This window comes from Salmo salar, chromosome 19 (genome assembly GCF_965601325.2).
Source record: "Salmo salar chromosome 19, fSalSal1, whole genome shotgun sequence".
In the NCBI taxonomy this organism is placed as follows: Eukaryota; Metazoa; Chordata; class Actinopteri; order Salmoniformes; family Salmonidae; genus Salmo; species Salmo salar.
In genome coordinates this window covers 50408085-50423840 of record NC_138309.1, presented here as the reverse complement: position 1 = coordinate 50423840, position 15756 = coordinate 50408085, and the positions used below count along the sequence as shown (strand labels likewise).

Here is a 15756-nt window from a genome sequence, read left to right as displayed (position 1 = left end):
CAACAGTCACCCAACCTCAAACCAAATGAGATGGTTTGGGATGAGTTGGACCGCAGAGTGAAGGAAAAGCAGCCAACAAGTGCTCAGCATATGTGGGAACTCCTTCAAGACTGTTAGAAAAGCATTCCAGGTGAAGCTGGTTGAGAGAATGCCAAGAGTGTGCAAAGCTGTCATCAGGCAAAGGGTGGCTACTTTGAAGAATCTCAAATCTAAAATATATTTTCATTTGTTGAACAATTTTTTGGTTACTATATGATTCCATATGTGTTATTTCATAGTTTTGATGTCTTCACTATTATTCTACAATGTAGAACACAGTAAAAATAAAGAAAATCCCTTGAATGAGTAGGTGTGTCCAAACGTTATACTGGTACTGAATATATGTATATATATTGTGAGTGTTGTGTTAGATGGTAGGGTATTTGCATATTCACTTATTTTTTCAAGCAAAGTATAAGGGCGTTATTCTCCAGTCTAGTAGGTGGCGGTAATGCAACCTTTATTGGATGCCAACCACCGTTAAACCTCATCAAAGAAGAAGAATAAGATCTAGAGCTGATTTGCAACCCGCCGAAGCAGGTCTGGAGAAGAAGGAAAATGTCTCCTGTCTCCACACGCACCGTTCTAGGATCAGCTGGCCGTTAGGAAAACGCAAACAGTAAAGTGGTGAGTCGGAAAACCCTCACTAGTTGCACTGCAGTGAAGGTTTGCGCGAAAATGTTGCGCAACCTGTTCTGAATGTGTTATATTATAATTTCGATTGGGCCTTATCAAAGGCGCAACCTTCCCCTTTTGAGGCCTAGCCAGCCATGTTTAGGTTTAGACGAAAATAGCGAATTTTGACGGTTTACTTTTCACTAAACAGAATTGCGACTGTGGTTCGGGTAACTTGCAACGGTAGCAGTTACTGTGGAGTTATAACAAACTTTATTGGGCCCAATCTATCATCTGAATAGCTAGCTACATGCTTTTAATGAATGCACTGTGTCGGATTTACATAGGAAGCAGGTGTCCTTGCCAAATAGAAGATACCTAGCTTGCTGGCAACGTCCGGCCGGAGCGCCTCCGGTGTGCGCGTGGGTGACCAACAGAGGGCGATTTAGAATGTGACGTCAAAACTCCTAATGTTGTTTTTTGCATGACGATAAATCGTTCTTATTACGAGCCCACAGTATGTCATACAAATGTTATAGACATTCATTATTTACCAGAATAAAATCTTAAATATAAGTAATATACATTGCTGAATTGGAGAGGGTGGGAAAGAGGATAAATATCTGCGACTGGTGGGAATGATTTATTTAATTGGTAGTTGAGTACCTCAACTCCATGATGATTCACGAGTTGGGCACAGACTAGAGTTCTTGAAACGAACCTCCGACTCGCTGTGTAGTCGATACTTCGAAAGTGAAAATTCTTAAACTCTTATTATGTACCTATGTTTCTCATCTGCGTGCCTTTGTTTGCTGAAATACATACTTTTTAATAAACCGTTATTCAAAAACAACCACCGACTGCTTTCTCATTGCTGTTCCTCTAAGATGGCAACTTGCCAATTGAAAATCAACAAGGAAATAGTCGGTCGTTGTATTTTATTAACGTTTTAAAAGGTATGGATTTCAGCAAACAAAAAATGGCGAGCTAACGTAAGGTTTAAGAATTCACATTTTTGATGCATCGACTGCATAGCGACTCGATGAGACAGAGATTCATAAAAACAACAACCCTATTCTGGATGTGAGGTACTTGGGGAATCTATTTTTTAATTATTGTAATGGCTTATTAATGATGACTATTAATCTGTAGACTACAGTTTGATGTCTGTTTTTTTCTGTCCTATAGACTTTACCCATAACTGATCTTAGAGCAGTGTGTAAGCTCATTCTCATCCTACCCCGGACACTGCGACAAATACAGAAAGGTTCAGGAGAAACTCTTCCACACTCCAAAACAGTCACCCAGGAATTAAAGAGGAAGTGACATCAGAGCAGATGGAATCAAATCCCAGCCTGGCGGGGGTGGACTCCCAGGGCAACATGGTGTTCAGAGTGGTTAAACCTGTCATGGGCATCTTCCAAGTGTCCTCAGAACAGACCAACTCTGTCGGACAGGGAGGGTCGCAGCAGATGATGGTTGGGGGGCTGACGGGGTTACAAGGGTTATCCAACCTCCCCTCCATGGTGCTGGGGGATGGACAGGGTCAGGGCCAACAGCGAATGGGGGACGTGAACCAGATGCAAGCCCAGATTCAGATCCCGGCAGAGGACATGTCCCAGACCCAGGTTGCCGCTCCGAACCACAACCACGTACCCCATGTTCCGTTTGCAGAGGTGTCGTCTCTCTTGGACCCCAACATGAAGAGTTCCAAGGCCCGTAAGTACCACAGCCAGAGACGGAGGGAATCAGGCCAGGTGTAGCCCCTCCTACTGGAGACCTCTCTTCCTGCAGGATGTTCTTGGGCTCCCGAGTGGCGCAGCGGTCTAAGGCACTGCATCTCAGTGCAAGAGGTGTCACTACAGTCCCTGGTTCAAATCCAGGCTGTATCACATCTGGCTGTGATGGGGAGTCCCATAGGGGGGTGCACAATTGGCCCAGCATCGTCCGGGGTAGGCTGTCATTGTAAATAAGAATATTTTCTTAACTGACTTGCCTAGTTAAATTAAGGTTAAATTGAAAATAAAAAAAATACTACTCGAACACACCTGGTTCTACTAATCAGCTGATTCTTAGGACCATAATTACCTGAATCAGTTGTTAGAGCAGTGCTGGAGCAAAACCCTGCACACCCAGTAGCTCTCCAGGTGGAAGGTTAGCCTCACCTGCTGTAGTATGGAATAAGTAGAAAACTCAACACAATGTGTCTGTTGTTCCTCTGGTCCTAGGTAAGTACCTGATACCCTATGACGAGATCAAGCGTCGTCTGGAGGCTCCAGAGAAGATGTCTCTGCGTTCCCTAGCAGCCTACACCAGGGTCAGCCGTGGCCCGGCCAGCAAGAAAACCCTGCAGGAGTCTCTAAATATACTGGGCCTTACTCCTGGTACTACTACTTCTGTGTCCTCTTCCTTTTCCAAGCTCACAGAGGGTAAGCGTCTGTGTGCGTGTGCGTGTGTGTGTGTGTGTGTGTGAGCATCTCTCGTGCTTTATAGATTGTTGTGTTTTCCAGGTGACACCAAAGCCCTGTGTAATGACATGAAGGACTTTGCCCATGACTACATAGACTTTGGCAACATGGCAAAGCAGCTTATTCCAGAGACCAACACTGTCCAACACTGGTCCAAGGTCATAGAAACCAGGTTAGTGTGGTTACAGCACGGTGTAATCACGAGTTAACTATGTGAGACAGACCCTAACACACCTTTGTTCTGCGATAGGAGCCACCTGGAGGCGATGAGAAAGTGTTTTCGTGACCCGGTCAACAGTGCGTCGTTCGACAACGTGACTCATGGCTTGGGCCTCGGGATGCTCGACGCCGCCCTCGACATGATTACCATGGTGATTGACAAACAAATTCGCATCCTGTCCGGTGCTGCGGCAACCGATCCCGTCGACACCGGCCCTCCAATGAGACGCATCCGCCGCCGCCACCGCAAGCCCCGAGACACCGGCAACGACAAACCGCACCGGTCGTTGGGTGGGGTTAAAGGTCAAGACAAAGGGTCAGGGAAGGGCAAAGGGAGGGGCAGAGGCAGGAAGAAGATGCGGCTGCAGGAGTCTGGAGCTCCAGTTGGTGTTGCCATGGATACAACCCAGCAGCAGGATCAAGAGCATTGTCAGCCGGAGGATGTGGAGAGCAGTGTTCTCACACTCGTCTCTGTTGGTTACGAGACCATCTCCAGTGGGCTCAATGCCACAGGGCAGATCTAAAGATGTTTAACGGTTGAACAAACAATGCTTAACGCGAGAATCGGACTTTGCTTAATATTTTCCCATGGGGAAGCTGGGAGCAGAACTGTCTTAGTAACGTTGTGGAACATTGTGGAACGTTGTGATGTTTAGACGCAACTCTGCTCTGGCCCACAGAACCCCAAACACTGAGAGGGAGGCATTCAGTGATGTCACAGCATTCTAGTTTAGAGTTTTGTTTTTGAGTGTTGCAGCTCTTGCCTACTGATAATTCAATCAGTTGAATGTAGTTTTTTTTGTCAGTTAGCACAGAGGTGATGAACGCAGCTTTGTTGAAGTGGAATTCAAGTCAATCCAAAGATAAGTGATTATATTGAAAAACCTACAATGTAGAAATTAGTCTTAATTCTGGTCTTTGGTTAAGGCAATCCCTTCATTCCACCTACTCATCTGGTATTTGATAGCCCTGTTTATTTCTATCATGACTGGACTAGTTATAGCCCTCTCTCAATCTCCATGATTCTAACATGGGGAACACATCATGCCAGTACTTTGTCAATGATTGTATGTTTATATTGAAACCTGGATTGCTGAAATACTTGTATTAAAGCTTTCATTTTATTAACCAGCATGAATTTCTTTATTTCTGACAGAATCAATGGCATAGTTTCTGATCTATTTCACTGAGGGAGTTTGACTAAGCTGAACCGGGGTGGCCTGTGACGTGACTGGGAAAAAGCGATAAGGAAGGAGCGCCCATCTCAAATTGAATAGTAATCTGTGCCGCCCGGTCATATTGTCAACAGGGCAGCAGCATTCAGAAACATGGTGCATCTTTTCAAAGTAATTTTCATTGAGGAGGCAGATAAAGTACATCATGTGTTTTTATCACGACAGCAAAAATGTTTTTCATGTGAAACCTTGGAATCTTAAGTCATAACTCCACGTGCTTGACATACGGGCAAGCCGGTTTTATGATACTGGTGGTTTGTACGGTTGTGGCTACCAGTACTGCTCCATCTAGTTGTCTGGGATAACCGTTATTAACAACTGTAGCATTTTACCTAACCCTTTTCCTAACCTTAACCTCAGTGGGGTGGCAGTGTAACCTAGTGGTAAGAGTGTTGGACTAGAACTGAAAGGTTGCAAGTTCAAATCCCCGAACTGACAAGGTACAAATCTGTCGTTCTGCCACTGAACAAGGCAGTTAACCCACTGTTTCTAGGCTGTCATCGAAAATAAGAATTTGTTCTTAACTGACTTGCCTAGTTAAATAAAGGGGAAATCCATTTTTTTTATTTTTAAGAAGGAGCGTTTAAAACAACTGGGTACTCGGGCATCTTTCTGACCTTTTGTCTTGAAAGCACCAAGATGCCCAATTATCACGTTATTTGTCACATGCCTGAGCAACGGTAAAATAACTACAGCGAGGCTATATACAGGGGGTACCGGTACAGAGTCAATGTGCGGGGGCACCGGTTAGTCGAGGTAATATGTACATTTACGAAGTTTTATCCAAGTCAGAGATTTCCGAGTTCCGGAGTTGGAAGTTGATGTGAACGGGACATTTATATTCACTTTGAAGATATATGATTGGGTCGTTGTAGATTCAAGCCAATCACTGTGCACTATTATTTTCAGCGTCAAACCAATCAGACAGCAGATATTTTTGGCCGCACATCAACGTTATTTTATAGCGCATCATCAACATGGAGCCCTCAGGTAGCTTGCTAAATTATTTCACCCTCGCATAGACTTACTAGCGATTGGGAGTGCATGGATATTATTTACTAAATATTAACGTAACTATTTACATTTCACAAAGTGTTTGTTAGCTAACGTTACAATCTGTGTTTGCTAGTTAACTGTAGTACTAGCAAAGTAGCTAACAAGCTAGCTAACAAGCGATAGCTAGTTTGTGATGCTTGCTTTGATTTGCTTCGCTTTGCTAGCCAGTCAGAAAATGAACGAGTTTGTGACTGTTTGCATTTCAAATGCATGTATTTATGTGTTAGCTGTATGCTAGTTATTGCCTATTAGCATGATGTTGTCGCTAATTAGCTAGCTTGTTGGGTATGATGATGACATCACAGCTTGAACAATGATCCAGATTCACCGGATGTAAAAATCTTAAGCATCCGGTTGGCGTTTCCACATGCTGATGAAAGGAAGCCCAGTGGCCGGCAGTGGGAGGAGATGGAGTGAGATGGATTTTGGCTGACATTCAGATAATTTTCTCATCAATTAAACATTAGATATCATTACAGTTTTCTGTTCCCAAAACTAAAATCTGTTATGAACAGAGTTGACAAAGTTTTGTAGACTTTACCGAAGTTTCTAAAAAAGTGTTGTTTAGGATTGCAAGGACGAATTGAGTTATTACGCACTTCACAGGGTTCCATAACGGAAATATGCAAATAATTCTAGAATGCGCCCATAAGATCTCACTGGCTTGTGCTTGGGTCTGCCCACCCCCTTGCTTGTTCTACCTACTATGATTCATTTGCTCTCATTGGAAACGACAGGTTGTGGTCTATCTTGGGTTAGTAATAAAAATCTTTTATATGTCTGGACTGTCACAGACAGATCAGGAGGAGAGAGAAAAGGATGGCGCTTTCAAGACAACTGTTGCCGTGTTCAAAACAACTGGGAACTGGCAAATCTCAGACTTCAGTGCTTTCAAAAGAAGAAAAAAAAAGCTTTGACTGGGAAAAATCGATTTGAACGGTCATCCTACTCAGAATTCAAACTCGGGAGCTCTGGCCTTTTTCTGGAGAGCAGACTTTCTGACCTGAAGATCACAGACTTCATGATTTGACATGGAGTTGTTTAGAACGCGACTTGTGAACTTGGAAAAAATGAGGTCAAACCATGACGTCAGTGATCTTCAGGTCAGAAAGTCAGTTCTAGAAAGATGCCAGAGTTTCTGACTTGGGAGACCGTTCAAAAACGATTTCACCAGTCAGCTCCCCCCCCCCCCCCCAGAGTTCCCAGTTGTTTTGAACGCGGCAGGGGAGTGTGTGGGAGGGAAGGTGGTGATTAGGTGTATGCATTGACTTGCAACGCTTCCCTTTTACATTTTAGCTGTGCACTGCCAATAACACACCTGACCTGACAAACTAGTATCAGCTAATTATCCAGTCCTTGATTGGCTGATTTAATGTGTTAGTACTGGACAATAATGAAATGTGTACACATCTCCAAGACCAGGATTGATAAGAATCCCTGCTTTGCTGGTGACTAAGGACTTCTCTAATTTAATTGCAGGGAACAGAACGCCTGAGGGGAAGGATATAATCCATCTGACCAAGGATGCAGAGAAATATGCAGGTATGTAGATGGCTAACCTATACATTGTCTGAAGCATGAATTTAAGGTTGCCTTATTAATCAGACTTTTGAATACACATTTCAATGCTTGATGTAAAGTCTGAAACTTATCCCTGCAAAATTGTCAAAGTTTTCCTTAGAAGCCAAAATGTTGACTAAAATGACATTTGAACTTACTCTACCAGTTGTCTGAGCAGTTAGTCCTTCAACCCCTCAAAATTTGATACAAATGTCCACAGGGAATAGTTGTTAACCCGACTTTTTAGAGAGCCGGTAGGTATATGGTTCTCTCCGCTTGTATTTTTGTGACGAGAGAAAAGGCAGAGCATTTAGCATGAACTTGGAGGTGCTGGCTGAATCCACTTTAATAAACGAATGAATACTGCAATTTGCAACAAATTGCAAAGTACATGTTGTCAGAAAACAACACAGTTACTGTGGATTTAAATGCTTTTACTTCCCTCCAAACTGCCAGGGCCTTCCCAGGTCCCGACTCCAGTTGTGGTCGTGACCCACTCTCAAACATCAGTCGGTGTCCCCAAGAAGCGCATCTACGTAGTACCCATGCCCCGGCGGGCTCCTAAAGAGCCACAAATCCAGATTCAGACTCCCGCTGCAGATGCAACCCAAACCCTGACTCCAGTCCCATCCACAAAACACATCTTTATTGTATCCCAACCTTTCTCCGCTCGGGGCTCGACGCAAACCCAGGTACCAGGCACTAGGAAACACATCTACGTAGTAGCTCAGCCCCAGAATGCTGCTGGGGTCAGGACCCAACCCCAAACTACAGCCAGGATCACGACTCAACCCCAAACTACAGCTGGGAAAATAGACCCACTTAAAGTGCCAGGACAGTCCCAGATCAAGACTCCAACTGGGGTCACAGTTAAATCCCAGATTGTAGCCAGTGTCAAAGCCCAAACCCAGCCTCCAGTAGGGAGAACAGACCCTCCTAATGCTCCAAGGCAGACTAGGAAGATGGTTCACTTCCAATACCAGCCTCCGACAGCCAGGGGTGCAGCCCCAACCAAGACTGATGCCCAGACTCAGACCCCTACCGTCGTGGCAGAGGTGGTCTCTATGCTGCAACACGGAGATGTGAGACCTGCACCGCAGCCATACCTGGTCCACAAAGAAGAGGTAATAGTAAATATCATATATTGAACAAAAATATAAACGCAACAATTTCAACTATTTAAGCCTCCCAAGTGGCGCAGTGGTCTAAGGCACTGCATCGCCGTGCTTGAGGCGTCACTACAGACCGGGTTCGATCCCGGGCTGTGTTGCAGCCGGCCGCCACCGGGGGACCCATAAGTTGGCGCACAATTGGCCCAGCGTTGTCCGGGTTAGGGGAGGGTTTGGCCGGCGCTCTAGCGCTCCTGTGGCGGTCCAGGCGCATGCATGCTGACACGGTCGCCAGTTGTACGGTGTTTCCTGGCTTCCAGGTTAAGTGAGTATTGTGTCAAGAAGCAGTGCGGCTTGGCAGGGTCGTGTTTCAGAGGACTCATGACTGGACCTTCGCCTCTTCCGAGTCCATACGGGAGTTGCAGCGATGGGACAAGATTGCAACTACGAATTGGATATTAGGAAATTGGGGAGAAAAAGGGCTAAAAAAGATTTTATAAAATAAAGTTATAGTTCATGTAAGGAAATCAGTCAATTGAAATAAATTGATTAGGACCTAATCTATCGATTTCACATGACTGGGCAGGGGCTCAGCCATGGATGGGCCTGGGAGGGCAGAGGCCCACCCACTGGGGAGCTAGGCCCAGCCAATCAGAATATGATTTTCCATACAAAAGGGCTTTATTACATACAGAAATACTCCTCAGTTTCATCAGCTGTCCTGGTGGCTGGTCTCAGACGATCCTGCAGGTGAAGAAGCCGGATGTGGAGGTCCTGGGCTGGCGTGGTTACATGTGGACTGCGGTTGTGAGGCCAGTTGGATGTACTGCCAAATTCTCTGTAATGGTATTGGAGGCGGCGTATGGTAGAGAAATTAACATTAAATTCTTAATGCAACAGCTCTGGTGGACATTTCTGTAGTCAGCATGCCAATTGCACGCTCCCTCAACTTGAGATATCTGTGGTATTGTGCGACAAAACGGCAGATTTTAGAGTGGCCTTTTATTGTCCCCAGCACAAGGCGCACCTGTGTAACGATCATGCTGTTTAATCAGCTTCTTGATATGCCACACCTGTCAGGTGGATGGATTATCTTGGCAAAGGAGACATTTGTGCACAACATTTGAGAGAAATTAGCTTTTTGTGCGTATGGAACATTTCTGGGATCTTTTATTTCAGCTCATGAAACATGGGACCAACACTTTACATGTTGCGTTTTATATTTTTGTTCAGTGTATATATTGTTTTAATTTAAAGGTACACTTTGGGAACTGAGACTGTTCAATGGTCATTTAAATTATTGATATTTACCCATTGATTGATAGGTGCTGAGGAGGATGGATGCGCCAGAGAAGATGTCAGTGAGGACATTGCTGATGTACACTGGGAAGAACTCGGCAGACCTAGACAGCAAGAACAGATTGGTGAAAAACCTGATTAAGGCTGGAATCTCCCCTGTCGAGACCCCTGCCTATATCACCAGTGCCTTCACCAGGCTCACCGAGGGTAAGAGGGAGAGAGAGATTTTCTCCAGGTGACACAAGAACGCTGGGTAGTGGCATGTCCCTAGCTACCTAAAATGATTACCTCAACTTCTGTAACGTGTGTGTGTTCCTTCAGGCGACACCACAATGCTGTGTAGTGACATGAAGTCCCTAGCTATCAAACACCTCAACTTCACCAACATGGCCGAGCAGCTCATAGAAGAGACCAACCCTGTGCAGCACTGGTCCAAGATCATCGATATCAAGTAAGCTCTAATAGATGTATACTGTCTGTTGGATCCAAGGTCATCCATTCATCAATACCAGTTACTACTGGTATTTCAAAGCATCTTAACTTCTGAATATGTCCCATAGATAGAATGATGTATCCGTCATCGTTTTAATCTTTTCCTATTTGTCAGTTTGTTAATTAGTCCTCTCACTCCTCCCCCACCCCTCTCAGAGCCCAGCTAGAGGAGATGAGACTGTGTTTCAGGGACCCAGCTAACAGTCGTCTGATGGACAATGTGACCCACGGTATGAGCACGGGCGTGATGGACGCCGCCTTCGACATCATCTCTACCCTCATTGACTACCAGGTGCAGCTAATCGCCTGTCTAGTAAACACCATGCCTTCACACCAAACTCCCACTAGGACGGCTGTCAAAACTAGGCCTTCCCCGGCCCTTCAGACTTCCGTATCCCTCGTCAAACCCCCTGTTATCACCATTCCGACGCCCGTGGGCCCATTCGCCTCCTTACCCCCCTTGAAACGGCTCTATGTGATAGCCCAGCCACACAACAACGGGACTCAAACCCAGCCCCTGCTGTGCTGCCAAGAGACCCAGAACGGGACCCAGACAGACACCCAGCTCCCTAAGAAACCACTGAAACAGCAGAAGGGTCGAGGCGTCCAGCTTGGCCCCAGGGGATCTTACAGGAAGAGAGCCGCTTCAGGGGCCTCAGACAGGAAACAGGAAGCGGCTCAGGAGAAGGGGAGGGGTAAGAAGGTTAAGCTAAACCCCTCCCCACACGTTGCCATGGATACCGAGGAAGAGGGGAATGCAAAGACGACCAAAGAGAGAACTCCTGTCAACACAGAAGGAAACTGCAGCTGGATGTTCACAAACTAATTGAAAAGTTAGAGAATGTGCAGCTGCAAACTCCAGCAGAAAGGAAACCCAAACAGTTGCGCCAACAGAAACACAGCCTCGTTCGAGAAACAATTTCTGGCTCCTACACTTGTGTAGGCCTAGATATGAGGGGATTGGATAGGTGAAAGCAATTGGATAGGTATAGCAAATCAAATTTTATTTGTCACATGCGCCGAATACAACAGGTGTAGACCTTACCTTGAAATGCTTACTTACAGGCCCTTAACCAACAATGCAGTTCAAGAAAGAGTTAAGAAAATATTTACAAAATAAACAAAAAAATTAAATGTAACACAATAAAATAACAATGCTATGTACAGGGGGTACCAGCACTTGGTCAATGTGCGGGGGTACAGGTTAGTCGAGGGGGGGTCAATGTAAATAGTCTTGTTGGCCATTTGGTTAATTGTTCAGCAGTCTTATGGCTTGGGGTAGAAGCTGTTAAGGAGCCTTTTGGACCTAGACTTGGCGCTCCGGTACTGCTTGCCGTGTGGTAGCAGAGAGAACAGTCTATGACTTGGGAGACTAGAGTCTTTGACAATGTTTTGGGCCTTCCTCTGACACCGCGTAGTATTTAGGTCCTGGATGGCAGGAAGCTTGGCCCCAGTGATGTAGTGGGCCGTACGTACTACCCTCTGTTGCGCCTTACGGTTGGATGCCGAGCAGTTACCATGCCAGGCGGTGATGCAACCGGTCAGGATGCTCTCAATGGTGCAGCTCTAGGACTTTTTGAGGATAATGGGACCCATGCCAAATATTTTCACTCTCCTGAGGGGAAAAAGGTGTTGTCGTGCCCTCTTCACGACTGTCTTGGTGTGGTTGGGCCATGATATTTTGCCGGTGATGTAGACACCAAGGGACTTCAAACTCTCGACCCGCTCCACTACGGCCCTGTCGATGTGAATGGGGGTGTGTTCGGCCATTCTTTTCCTGTAGTCCACGATCAGCTCCTTTTGTCATGATCACGTTGAAGTAGAGGTTGTTATCCTGGCACCACACTGCCAGGTCTCTGATCTCCCTATAGGCTGTCTCATCGTTGTCGGTGATCAGGCCGACCACTGTTGTGTCGTCAACAAACTTAATGATAGTGTTGCAGTCGTGCTTGGTCACGCAGTCGTCGTGGGTGAACAGGGAGTACAGGAGGGACTAAGCACGCACCCCGTGTTGAGGATCAGCGTGGTAGATGTGTTGTTGCCTACCCTTACCACCTGGGGGTGGCCCGTCGGGAAGTCCAGGATCCAGTTGCAGAGGGAGGTGTTTAGTCCCAGGGTCCTCAGCTTAGTGATGAGCTTTGTGGGCACTATGGTGTTGAACGCTGAGCTGTAGTCAATGAACAGCATTCTCACATAGGTGTTCCTTTTGTTCAGGTGGGAAAGGGCAGTGTGGAGTGCGATTGAGATTGCGTCATCTGTGGATCTGTTGGGGTGGTATGCGAATTGGAGTGGATCTAGGGTTTCCAGGATGATGGTGTTGATGTGAGCCATGACAAGACTTTCCAAGCATTTCATGGCTACTGACGTGAGTGCTACAGGGCAGTAGTCATTTAGGAAGGTTACCTTCGCTTTCTTGGACACAGGGACTATGCTGGTCTGCTTGAAACATGCAGGTATTACAGACTTGGTCAGGTAGAGGTTGAAAATGTCAGTGAAAACACTTGCCAGTTGGTCCGCGCATGCTCTGAGTACACATCCTGGTAATCTGTGAATGTTGTCCTGTCTTAAAGATCTTGCTCACATTGGCTACGGAGAGTGTGATCACACAGTCGTCTGGAACAGCTGGTGCTCTCATGCACGCTTCAGTGTTGCTTGCCTCAAAGCGAGCATGTGGTGTACCGCAGGGCAGCTCTCTAGGCCCTCTACTCTTTTCTATTTTTACCAATGACCTGCCACTGGCATTAAACAAAGCATGTGTGTCCATGTATGCTGATGATTCAACTGTATGCGCATCAGCAACCACAGCTAATGAAGTCACTGAAACCCTTAAAGAGTTGCAGTATGTTTTGGAATAGGTGGCCAGTAATAAACTGGTCCTGAACATCTCTAAAACTAAAAGCATTGTATTTGGTACAAATAATTCCTTAAGTGCTAGACCTCAGCTGAATCTGGTAATGAATGGTGTGACTGTTGAACCAGTTTAGGAGACTAAATTACTTGCCATTACCTTAGATTGTAAACTGTCATGGTCAAAACATATAGATACAATGGTTGTAAAGATGGGGAGAGGTCTAGCCATAATAAAGATGCTCTGCTTTTTTGACACCACACTTCAAAAAGCAAGTTCTGCAGGCTCTAGTTTTGTCTAATCTCGATTATTGTCCAGTCGTGTGGTCCAGTGCTGCAAGGACAGACCTAGTTAAGCTGCAGCTGGCCCAGAACAGAGCGGCACGTTTTGCTCTTAATTGTATTCAGAGGGCTGATATAAATACTATGCATGCCAGTCTCTCTTGGTTAAGAGTTGAGGAGAGACTGACTGCATCACTTCTTATTTTTATAAGAAACATTAATGTGTTGAAATCCCAAATTGTTCCATAGTCAACTTACACACAGCTCTGACACACACACTTGTCCCACCAGACATTCAACCAGAGGTCTTTTTACAGTCCCCAAATCCAGAACAAATTCAAGAAAACATCCGATATTATATAGAGCCCTTGTTGCATGGAACTTCCTTCCTTCTTATATTGCTCAAATAAACAGCAAATCTGGTTTCAAAAAACAGATAAAGCAACACCTTGTGGAACAACGCCTCGCCCCTATTTGACCTAGATAGTTTGTGTGTATGCATTGATATGTAGGCTACGTGTGACTTTCAAAAAATGTATGTACAGTGGGGGAAAAAAGTATATGATCCCCTGCTGATTTTGTACGTTTGCACACTGATAAAGGATCAGTCTATAATTTTAATGGTAGGTTTATTTGAACAGTGAGAGACAGAATAACAACAAAAATATCCAGAAAAACGCATATAAAAAATGTTATAAATTGATTTACATTTTAATGAGGGAAATAAGTATTTGACCCCCTCTCAATCAGAAAGATTTCTGGCTCCCAGGTGTCTTTTATACAGGTAACGAGCTGAGATTAGGAGCACACTCTTAAAGGGAGTGCTCCTAACCGCAGCTTGTTACCTGTAAAAAAGACACCTGTCCACAGAAGCAATCAATCAATCAGATTCCAAACTCTCCACCATGGCCAAGACTAAAGAGCTCTCCAAGGATGTCAGGGACAAGATTGTAGACTTACACAAGCCTGTAATGGGCTACAAGACCATCGCCAAGCAGCTTGGTGAGAAGGTGACAACATTTGGTGCGATTATTCGCAAATGGAAGAAACACAAAAGAACTGTCAATATCCCTCGGCCTGGGGCTCCATACAAGATCTCACCTCGTGGGGTTGCAATGATCATGAGAACGGTGAGGAATCAGCCCAGAACTACACGGGAGGATCTTGTCAGTGATCTCAAGGCAGCTGGGACCATAGTCACCAAGAAAACAATTGGTAACACACTATGCCGTGAAGGACTGAAATCCTGCAGCGCCCGCAAGGTCCCCCTGCTCAAGAATACATATACATGCCCGTCTGAAGTTTGCCAATGAACATCTGAATGATTCAGAGGACAACTGGTGAAAGTGTTGGGGTCAGATGAGACCAAAATGGAGCTCTTTGGCATCAACTCAACTCGCCGTGTTTGGAGGAGGAGGAATGCTGCCTATGACCCCAAGAACACCATCTCCAGTGTCAAACATGGAGGTGGAAACATTATGCTTTGGGGGTGTTTTTCTGCTAAGTGGACAGGACAACTTCACCGCATCAAAGGGATGATGGATGGGGCCCATGTACCATCAAATCTTGGGTGAGAACATCCTTCCCTCAGCAGGGCATTGAAAATGGGTCGTGGATGGGTTTTCCAGCATGACAATGACCCAAAACACACAGCCAAGGCAACAAAGGAGTGGCTCAAGAAGAAGCACATTAAGGTCCTGGAGTGGCCTAGCCCGTCTCCAGACCTTAATCCCATAGAAAATCTGTGGAGGGAGCTGAAGGTTCGAGTTGCCAAACGTCAGCCTCGAAACCTTAATGACTTGGAGAAGATCTGCAAAGAGGAGTGGGACAAAATCCCTCCTGAGATGTGTGCAAACCTGGTGGCCAACTACAAGAAACGTCTGACCTCTGTGATTGCCAACAAGGGTTTTTCCACGAAGTACTAAGTCATGTTTTGCAGAGTGGTCAAATATTTATTTCCCTCTTTAAAATGCAAATAATTTTATAACATTTTTGACATGTGTTTTTCTGGATTTTTTGTGTTGTCTCTCACTGTTCAAATAAACCTACCATTAAAATTATAGACTGATCATTTCTTTGTAAGTGGGCAAACATACAAAATCAGCAGGGGATCAAATACTTTCCCCCCCCCACTGTAGTTCTGTCCTTGAGCTGCTGTTTTCTATTGATATTCTATATTATGCCATTCTGTATTATGTTTTGTGTGGACCCCAGGAAGAGTAGCTGCTGCTTTTGCAACAGCTAATGGGGATCCTAATAAAATACAAAATACCAAATAAAAGGCATTTAGCTTGTCTGGTAGGCTCGTGTCACTGGGCAGTTTGTGGCTGGGTTTCCCTTTTGTAGTCCGTAATAGTTTGCAAGCCCTGCTACACCCGGCGAGCGTCAGAGCCGGTGTAGTAGGATTCATTCTTAGTCCTGTATTGACGCTTTGCCTGTTTTTAATAGTTTGTCTGACGGCATAGCGGGATTTCTTATAAGTGTCCCGCTCCTTAAAAGCAGCAGCTCTAGCCTTTAGCTCGTTGCGGATGTTGC

At 45.4% G+C, this 15756-nt stretch overlaps 1 protein-coding gene and 1 non-coding gene across 2 annotated transcripts; both read left to right on the top strand.

The window, feature by feature from the left end:
* The first annotated feature begins 512 nt into the window (after positions 1-512).
* LOC106578918 (uncharacterized) lies at positions 513-4469 on the top strand. Its single transcript, XR_006767646.2, has 5 exons — positions 513-666; positions 1843-2373; positions 2883-3083; positions 3165-3294; positions 3373-4469. It is a non-coding gene; the product is annotated as an uncharacterized LOC106578918 (transcript).
* Positions 4470-5503: 1034 nt separating this feature from the next.
* Positions 5504-15522, top strand: LOC106578917 (uncharacterized). The gene is made up of 6 exons (XM_014158175.3): positions 5504-5566; positions 7112-7174; positions 7649-8316; positions 9627-9807; positions 9922-10051; positions 10249-15522. Exons 1-6 carry the CDS (start codon positions 5554-5556, stop codon positions 10916-10918), a joined length of 1725 nt encoding a protein of 574 aa, XP_014013650.1. The 5' UTR covers positions 5504-5553; the 3' UTR covers positions 10919-15522.
* Positions 15523-15756: the final 234 nt, after the last annotated feature.